Here is a 9777-nt window from a genome sequence, read left to right as displayed (position 1 = left end):
TATTCCAATTTTCTGTAGGACTGTGAACATGAATGAGTGTTGGACTTTGTCAAAAGCCTTTTCTGCATCAATGGAGATGATCATGTGGTTTTTAGTTTTCGCTCTATTGATATAATGTATTACATTTATAGATTTTTCAAATATTGAACCATCCTTGCATCCCTGGGATGAATCCTACCTGGTCATGATGTATGATCTTCTTGATGATTTGCTGTATTCTATTTGTTAGGATTTTATTGAGGATTTTGGCATTTTATTGAGGGAGATCAGCCTGTAGTTCTCTTTCTTCATTGCGTCTTTCCCTGGTTTTGGTATCAGTATAATGCTCCAGGAATGATTTTGAGAGCATTGCTTCCTTGAGGTTTTCCTTTAGCCTGGTAGGGAGCGATGTCCTTTTCATACTTTTCCTCCAGCTTAGCAGCCTTCTTCTCATATGGCTGCTTGTCATCTGCTGCAGTATTATTCCACATTTCTCCAAGTTTCTCTGCAACATCAACAATGGAGAGGCCAGGATGTTCTCCTTTAATTTTTGGGCAATACTCAGAACAGAACAAGAAGAAGGCCGAAGGAGGCCTCTTGGGGGCATTGGGATCCTTGAACTTCTTTTTTGTTTCTCCTTTAGGGGGAATATAAGTTTTAATTTCTCTTTCATGAGCCTTGTCTGCTTTTGCCATATCTTCAAATTTTCCTTTCTCTTTGGCAAACATGGTCTTCCACCTCTCTGAGCACTTCTTAGAAAACTCTGAGAAGTTAACGGAAGCATCTGGGTGCTTCTTCTTGTGCTCCTCTCAGCAAGTTTGCACAAAGAATGCATATGATGACATCTTGCCTCTCGGCTTCTTAGGATCTCCTTTGCCTATGTTTACTTGTTTTCCTCAGTGAGGTACAGAGTCACCCAGTGCCTGTCTGGCTCTCACTTGCCCCGGCACTGTCTCTATGGAGCTCAATGTACTGCAATCTAAAATTTTAAATTAAATCATAAATTATCCTTTAAATTTATTTTTTCAATGTTTAATATTCGACATTTGTATTATAAGTGTATCTTTAGCAAGTTCACATTTCTCCATTGGGAAGACTCTTGGTGACAGTCATTATCTTTTTAGGCACGTGCGACAACAGTAAAGCCTTTCCATCATTTACTAAATCTTTACTTCAGAGAATTAAAGGTGTTCCCCATGGGGAAGCCCTGGCCTTTAACTTTTGTACCAGACTGATTCGACAAAACCTACATTAGTAAATGTCTCAGGCATGTTTAAATTTAGCAGAGTGTGCAACATTATTTTAAATACACAGCTAAAATAAGTTGGTACCCCTTGGCCAACAAGCATAACAGGTAACTGTCATCTAGTACAAAAAGAACATGAAAGGGAGAGTCTTCCTTTTGCAAGGTTTAAATGAAAGATAAGGTAAAGTTAGATTTCAATTAAAGAAATACTGAGAAGACATTAATGATCATCAAACTTATATCAGTTTGTCGACAGGAGTAGTTCTCTGCCATGGCTACCAGTTGTAGTCAATTAGGGAGTTTTTAAGATACTCATGTCCTACTTTGGATTGACTTCACATTGTATTAATCTTTCGCCTTGTAAAATACTCAAAACCAGTTCCCACTCCTGGAGATCATGGTTTAATTGAGCTGAGATACAGCCTGGCCCAGGAGCTTTGCAAGCTCTCCAGAGGATTCTCTTGTGCAACAGGGCTGGGAACCACTGTCCTGCAGGGAGGGGCCAGTTGCCCAGTGATGTTTCCTGTGCTAGTCACGCCACCAAGTGGATGGACAAAGTAGTCCGGCTGGAAGAAACCACAGTTAGAATAGTTTTCTGAATCATTTGTGAAAATCTTCTCTTACCAGAAAATTGTTGTGTTTCTAAGGGTTCTTTGGAGAGGGAGGAAGAAAGTGTTTACCCCATTTTATAGGTTGCCATTTGAAAACTGGTCAAATATTATAAATTCCTTCTTCAGAAGTACATATTCATAAGAGGCATTTTTACTTTTGATTGCTTTAAAACTTTTCTTGGTCAATTTTTCAAATGAAAATCAAGAAGCAAGTAATCATGGATGGACCTAAGAGTAACAGAAAAAATGTAAGGGTAACAGAGATGTGATTTTGCCTACAAAATAATAGATTTTGTGCTAGCAAAAATATGATTCAAAAGACTATTATTTGACTTTATAAACTGAGTTTTCAAAAACCAACAACATCTAAACAAATTACTTAACCTAACCACCCACCTCATGAACTTGTATGGTAAAGCAAGAAGGGCTTACTCTGAATATATATATATATATATATATATATATATATATATATATTTCCAATTATATCTCCTGAAATCAAGGATCTTGTGAGAGTGGGCTGGCCAAATAACTCAGCAGATTAAAGCATCTGTTTAGTCAGATGCAGAGGCCAGGGTTGGATCCCGGCCTGCCATGCCGGCCATGCCCCTGGGGCACTCTGAAACTGGGCATGGTGGTATGTGCCTGTAATCCCAGCTCTTTGGGAGGCTGAAAACAGGAGAATCACTACAAGTCTGATCTATGTAGTGAGACCCCGTAGACCCTGTACCAAATACAAAAAAAAAAAAAAATTGTGAGAAAAATCGTGCTTCTCTTTTAGCAAATTTGGATCAGTTCTTTCACAAATCAATCCCTTTTATGTTTTTATTGCCTAATACTATTCATTGATTTAGGGGAAAAAAGCACACTGGATATTTCTATTTAAAAGCATTAAATACAAAACTAGCTATTTCACCTGGCAAGAATTATTAACCTCTCCTAGCTGCTGCAGCACCTATTACCTCTGCATTATGCACCCAAGTAATAAAATGAAAGGTTCTGGTTACCTATGGGGGAAGAAAAAGTATTAAAAAACTATCCCCCTAATGTCTTCCACTTGTGTTCTGAAGTTTGGAAACTCTCTAGAAAACTGAAGAATAAGAGATAGGAAACAGTATTTCATTTCCTAGAAGAAATTTCATGAACAGTAAAAGTGTCTTGTTCTTCAGAATAGATGGTCCAATAACTTGAACTTCCCAGCCAGCGGTGAGCTGTGGTGAGCACAGCACAGCCCACAGGCCAACCAATGTCTCCCCAAAGATTCTGATATTCTCAAGCCCTGAGGCGGCCACGTGGGCATGAGGGAGTCAGAGCATATCCACCAGGAATAACCCATGTCCCCCATTTAGCCCATCCTCTGTGCCATGATAAGGAAAAAAGTTGGGAGCCCTGTGTTTGCTAGTGAGATGTGGCCACTTCTTTAGCAAAGCTCTCTTTAATACCAAATACGCAGCTTTCTCTCCTTAGCGGTGCACACCCATGCACAGAGGTGGAACTGCCTGCACCCTACATAGTGGGAAAATAGTGTGGCTTCTCCAGGGTTGCTTTGCAGCCTCTGTAGGGTTTGGAAGGGCTGCTTGTCAAGTGGCCTCAGCCACCACAGGCAGTTGAACAAAGAAAATTGCTTGGAATTGTTGTTGAACCACAAAGGAGTCAGGGAAGGAAAGAATGTTTTTCTTTTCTTTTCTTTTCTTTTTTTTTTTCTTTGCGGAACCGGGGCTTGAACTCAGACCCTTGCGCTTGCCAGGCAAGCACTTATTCTACTGAGCCATCTCCCGGGCCCCGAAAGAATGTTTTTCTAATACTGAATGATGCTCATTGTTTTTGTAATACAGGGAATTGAGCCTAGTGATCCTAAAGAGGCTGATGGAGACAAACGGCTTTCAGAAATTACTGTAATTGAGATTACTTTTACCAGAAGTGTAGGGACAGGGAACGTCGGGAGGATGACGGGTAGAGGGGAACTGGGCAGACCAGGAAAGGAAATCCTTGGAGCTTTTCTGAAGAGCCTTGAGTCCATAACTCATAGGCAACTCCATCAGAGGTAGTTCACTGACAAAGTGTTCATCATAGTAAGGAGAAGCCATCATGTTGAGATCAGAACACCAGCCACGCAGGCAAAAGTTGGGTACATGGATATGATATAACCAGTGAGGTGACACAAAGTTAGAAGACACAAAAAAGGGTGCATAAGGGGTGCCCCTGAAAAGGTAAGTGCACCCCATTGTTGCTGGGCTAACTGCACAGCTAGACTCATTTTTGAAGGTAGCGTCATGAAGAGTCATGGGAACAAGCAGTGCCTCCATAAGCTGACCGGTGGCTGGCTTTTGTGCTGCGATGGAACACGTCCTGGTTTCCCTTGTCCTTTTATTCTGTCCACAGTGAACAGCATGTGTGAGAAATGAGATTACGTTCCACTAGAACAACGACCTCTACCAAAGCCTTGAGACTCAGCCAGGACCTCCCTTCCTCCTTCATTCATTCATTTTGCGATCTTGGTTCTTTCCAGGTCAGCTATGCCTCCTCCAGCAGACTCCTCAGCAACAAGAATCAGTTCAAGTCCTTCCTCCGTACCATCCCCAACGATGAGCACCAGGCCACGGCCATGGCGGACATTATCGAGTATTTCCGCTGGAACTGGGTAGGCACAATCGCGGCTGATGACGACTACGGCCGGCCAGGCATTGAGAAGTTCCGAGAGGAAGCTGAGGAGAGGGACATCTGCATCGACTTCAGCGAACTCATCTCCCAGTACTCTGATGAGGAGGAGATCCAGCACGTGGTGGAGGTGATCCAGAATTCCACAGCCAAGGTCATCGTCGTTTTCTCCAGCGGCCCTGACCTGGAGCCCCTCATCAAGGAGATTGTCCGGCGCAACATCACGGGCAAGATCTGGCTGGCTAGCGAGGCATGGGCCAGCTCCTCCCTGATTGCCATGCCTCAGTACTTCCATGTGGTGGGAGGCACTATTGGGTTTGCTCTCAAGGCTGGGAAGATTCCAGGGTTCCGGGAATTCCTGCAGAAAGTCCATCCCAGGAAATCTGTCCACAATGGTTTTGCCAAGGAGTTTTGGGAAGAAACATTTAACTGCCACCTCCAAGAAGGTGCTAAAGGACCTTTACCTATGGACACCTTCCTGAGAGGTCATGAAGAAGTTGGCATCAAATTCAGCAATAGCTCCACTGCCTTCCGGCCTCTCTGTACAGGGGAGGAGAACATCAGCAGTGTTGAGACGCCTTACATGGATTACACACATCTACGAATATCCTACAATGTGTACTTAGCGGTCTACTCCATTGCGCATGCCCTGCAGGACATATATACCTGCTTACCTGGGAGAGGGCTCTTCACCAATAGCTCCTGTGCAGACATCAAGAAGGTGGAGGCATGGCAGGTAAGTGCACCTAGCCAGCAGTTCATTACATAATGAAGTGGAAGTGGGCAGACTCAGGCAAAACATAGTGGTTATTACAGAGAAGCGGTATCTAAATGAGGCCACTAAATGTAATTGCAGACTTAAAGGATCTTTTCAAATGCCTGAGCAACTGACTTCTGCAAAATTGATACTAATTATCTTAACTAACTGTTTAATGCCACAGCTCAATTATTCATTAAACCAGTAGCCCTAACGTATGGCCTCTAAACATTTTCAAATCTGGAACAGATTCAGTACTAGGTGGAATGTTTCTTAATGTTTCAATTAAAAATAGTGTTCCCGGTCCAGAGAAATAGTTCAGCAGCATATGCACCTGCCCGGCAAGTGTAAGGTCCTAAGTTTGAGCCCCAGCACCAAAAAAAAAAAAAAAAAAAAAAAAGATAGTGTGACCTCAAGAGCAATCAGAATTTGTCAAGTACTTATGCATTCAGTACACTAAGGGGAATGAAACTCCTACTATGTGTTCACAAACTACTCCTGCCTTTATATTTCTTACAGCTGTGCTAAACCACCCAACCAGCCAGCTAAACACTAGGTAAGCCCACAAGTATATCAAGATGCAGGAAAAAAAAAAACACTTCTATAAAAATTCAATATTGAATGTTTCAAAAGAAGTACTGAAGTTGAACATGGTGGTGCACGCTTATAATCCTATTACCTGGGAGGCTGAGGCAGGAGGATCACCACAAGTTTAAGGCCAGCATAGACTGCATAGTGAGTTCAAGGTTAGCCTTGGCCTGCACTGTATAATGAGACCTTGTCTCAAAAACAAGGAAACACTATTAGAATCAGAGCTTAAGTGAAAGTCCTGTCTCATTTTATAGTTTATGGCTTTCAGTTACACACAGGAGGGACACCATAATGGGTTTTATTTGTTAAAACTTCTGAAAAAAGCAGTCTGCTCTGACTTGTATCCTTCATAGCTATTCCTCTCCTGTATGTGGTCCTAGTTTTGTCAGTCAGACTATGGTTTACACTTCTTGTATGTTTTTGTCAGTTCTAGATTAACCTATCAGAAAGAATACCCTATAGGGTGGTAGTTCCTTGAATTTGGGTCAAATAACCTAACCCCCAGCTTCATCTGTAGCACCCCATTCTGACCCATGGGATCTTGGGCCACCACTCTAAGTCAGTTTCTTCCTTTAAAAGGACCTAATGGTTGCTGGCCTACGGTTCACCCTGGGTCTTTGGAAGATAACATGAGATGACATATATGAAAGCAATTTGTAAACGTTTGAGCTCTAAACAGATGTATGATTACCCTAATATTTTAGTGTGCTCCTAATAAGTCAATCAATCAGTTAAGCAAAAAACAGTAGCTTTGTATGCAGAGCCCAACCTCACAGATTCTCAGGAGAGATTCCAAGAGACAAAGACTGTGCAATGTGTACTGTCCATCAGTTTGGAGAGTTTCGTGAGCAATAAGGTGTCCCTGTCTAGGCTCACAGGTATGCAAGTTTGCAGTCCTTATATGGGAAAGTCTCACTCAAACACTAGCAATGCCCGAAGTTTCCAACTTCTGCAGGGCACTCAAAGCTTATTTTCTCACATGGAATCCCTATCCTGGGAGACAGCAGAGCTCAAATGAAGTCTAAACATTAAAAAAAGAAAAAAAAAATAGAAGCCATGATGCTATGGTGTAGGATTTGAAGTAGAAGGAATAAAAAGGATCATCTTTGGATAGTAAATACTAGTGTGCTTCCTCTCTTCATATCTATGTTCAAGCTCTTGAAAAACCTACAAGAGCAGGGTGGAGTTGAAGGCAAAACAGGTTTCCTTGCTGGGAATATAGCTCAGTAGCATAGCACCTGACTGAAAAGCACAAGTACCAAAAAAAAAAGAGGCTTCCAGACTTGGCTGTTCAGTAACTATTCTCCCAGACAAGTGATAAGATCCAAAATGTCAAGCAGATGTTAGACCTTTGGAGGTGGGGAGGGCAGAAGACCAAAGCAAAGATTGGGACTTTCAGCTGTAATAAGAAACTGCAAATCAAGTTGATTTGAACAAACAAACAAAAAAATGGAAATGTAGTGGCTCCTTGTATCAAAATCTCAGAAATATTTCAGGTACCACTAGATATGTTCCTCTTCTTCTCTTTCTCTTCCTTATTGCCCAGGTTTAGCTATTTTCAGCCTCTGCGCCAACTTAAAGCTCATAATACCCTTGCTGCCAGGATCACCTTACACCCCAGGACCTCTGGCAAAAGCCCCACATATCATGTTGGTTGACCAGTCTGTGTCACGAATCTAATCCTGAGGTTAGGAGTTTTTTCACACCACAGAACGGGTAGAGCTGATCTCAGAAGGGAAATTAGGACACTGCCACCACAAGGAGAAAGAAATAGGAACAAAGAAACCCAAAATTAAAATGTGCACTGCACTGATACCTCACATGACCTTTGTCCAGGAAAATACATGTCCTGGCACAATTCATCCAGAGAGGACATAAAAATAGGAAACTGAGATTGGAGACCTAGGGAGAGCTACCAACTAGCTATTGGCTAGTGTTACAGTGATAAAATTCCCTTGTTGTTGAGAAATTTTACCAAGAGGTTGAGAGCAATCAATGCTTTTTCTTTTTCTTTCTCTTTTTTTTTTTTTTTTTTTTTTTTTTTTTTTTTTTTGGTGGAACCAGGGATTGAACTCAGGCCCTTGCACCATCTAAGCTATCTCCCTGGCCCAATCAATGCTTTTTCTGTATCTACTGACAAAATCATATGATTGCTCTTTTGCAGGTCCATTAATATAGTCAAATATTAAGCCAAAATTGCATTCCTGGGATTAAACCCAGTGTATTTTTTTGTACATGGCTGTGTTTGATTTACTAAAATTTACTGTAGCAACATTTCCTCCATGTTCATGAAGAATATTAATATATGGCTTTAATTTCTTGCAGTAGCTTTATGCAGTGTTGGTGTAACAGTAATGCTAGCCTCAGAATGAACTGGGCAATATTGCCTCCTTTTCAATGTACTGAAAAATTTAAATAGAATCAGTATTCTTTTTCCTTAAATGTTTGGCAGAATACACAGTGAAGCTGGTAATTTTTTGTGGGAAAATTTTGAAGATTTTCAAATGTAATTTCCTGAAGAGGTATTATGCCATGCTAGTTATTTATGAGTCAACTTTAATAGCTTGTGTCTTTCAAAGACCTCATCTCTGTGACCTGGATTGTCAAATGTATTGGCATTGATTTGTTTATATTTTTTAAAGCCCACAGACTATCCTTAGAATGTCTGGAAATCTTGTAATGGTATCATCTCTTTTCCTCACATTAAAAATGTGTAATTTTTTCTTCATCGGTCTGACTAGAGATTCATCTGCTTTATTGATCTTCCCATACAACTAGCTCTTAGTCTTAGTGATTTTTCTATTATTTTTGTGTCCTGTTTCACTGGTTTCTATTCTAATCTTTACTAGTCATTTTCTCTTGCTTTATTTGAATCTGCTGGCCAAATAGCTCAGCAGATTAAAGCACCTGCAAGCAGGTGCAGGGACAGGGATTCGATCCCCAGGCCTGCCCTGCCAGTCCCACCCCTGGGGCACACTGAGACGGCAATTGAGACTGGGCATGGTGGCGCATGCCTGTAATCCCAGCTCTTGGGAGGCTGTATATAGGCAGATGACTACAAATCTGATCTAGTAGTGAGACTTTGAACACCCTGTAGACCCTTCCCTAAAATAAAAAAAAGAAAGAAAAAGAAATATTTGAATATAATTTGCCCTACTTTTTCTGGTTTTTAAAATAGGAAACTGAGGTTCTTGATGTGAGGACTTTCTTCAAATATAGATAATTATGGCTACAAATTTCCCTCTAAATATTGTCTGGGGAAATTCTGATATGCAGTTTTTTTCATTTTAATTCAGTTCAAAAAGCTCCTGGATTTCCTCTTTTCATTTCCTCTTTGGTGCTTACTTTAATTTAGAAGTGTATTTTTGATTTTGTTTTGGGTTTTTTATTGTTGTTTGAGAGATATTTATGTTGATGTTTCTGAATATTTTCTAAATGTATTTGTTATTTATTTCTAATTTGGGGGTGAAGAACATGCTTTGAGTTGAATATATTTAAGTTTATTGAAGCTTGCTTTATGATTCAGAATATGGTATATCTTAGTAAATATTCTATGTGCTCTTGAAAAGAATGTGAGGCCAAGTGTTGTATATATGGCAGTTAGGAGAAGCTGGTTGGTTTAGTTGACCAAGGTTTTAATATTTTTACTTTTTTTTTCTATCTGCTTGCTTTTTTTCAACTAATGTAGACACCACATTGACCTTTGTTTTGTTTTTATCCTTAGAGTAAAAAAATCCTCATTCTGGGCACCATGTGTCCATGTGGGAGTTCTGGATCCATGTTTAACATCTTCTCTATTAGCCAAGTAATGAACAGACATAGTTTGAGTGAATACAATTCAGGCTCTCCATAAACCACTTGAGCTGCAAATATAATAAAATAGTTCCTATTGCACAACAGATACTGTAAAAGGGTAAGAACCTGTTAAATGGATG

At 40.5% G+C, this 9777-nt stretch overlaps 1 protein-coding gene across 2 annotated transcripts in view; it reads left to right on the top strand.

The window, feature by feature from the left end:
• Casr (calcium sensing receptor) overlaps positions 1 to 9777 on the top strand; it is a 51651-nt gene that overhangs the window by 8227 nt on the left and 33647 nt on the right. For both annotated transcript variants that reach the window (XM_004648888.3, XM_012517152.2), the window contains exon 3: positions 4346 to 5230. In XM_004648888.3, the coding sequence (XP_004648945.2) occupies positions 4346 to 5230 (885 nt within the window). The remainder of the gene's footprint in view (positions 1 to 4345; positions 5231 to 9777) is intronic.

The sequence above is a fragment of the Octodon degus genome, unplaced genomic scaffold (assembly GCF_000260255.1).
Source record: "Octodon degus isolate 3935 unplaced genomic scaffold, OctDeg1.0 scaffold00147, whole genome shotgun sequence".
Classification (NCBI taxonomy): Eukaryota; Metazoa; Chordata; class Mammalia; order Rodentia; family Octodontidae; genus Octodon; species Octodon degus.
This window is presented reverse-complemented; position numbering and strand designations above follow the sequence as displayed.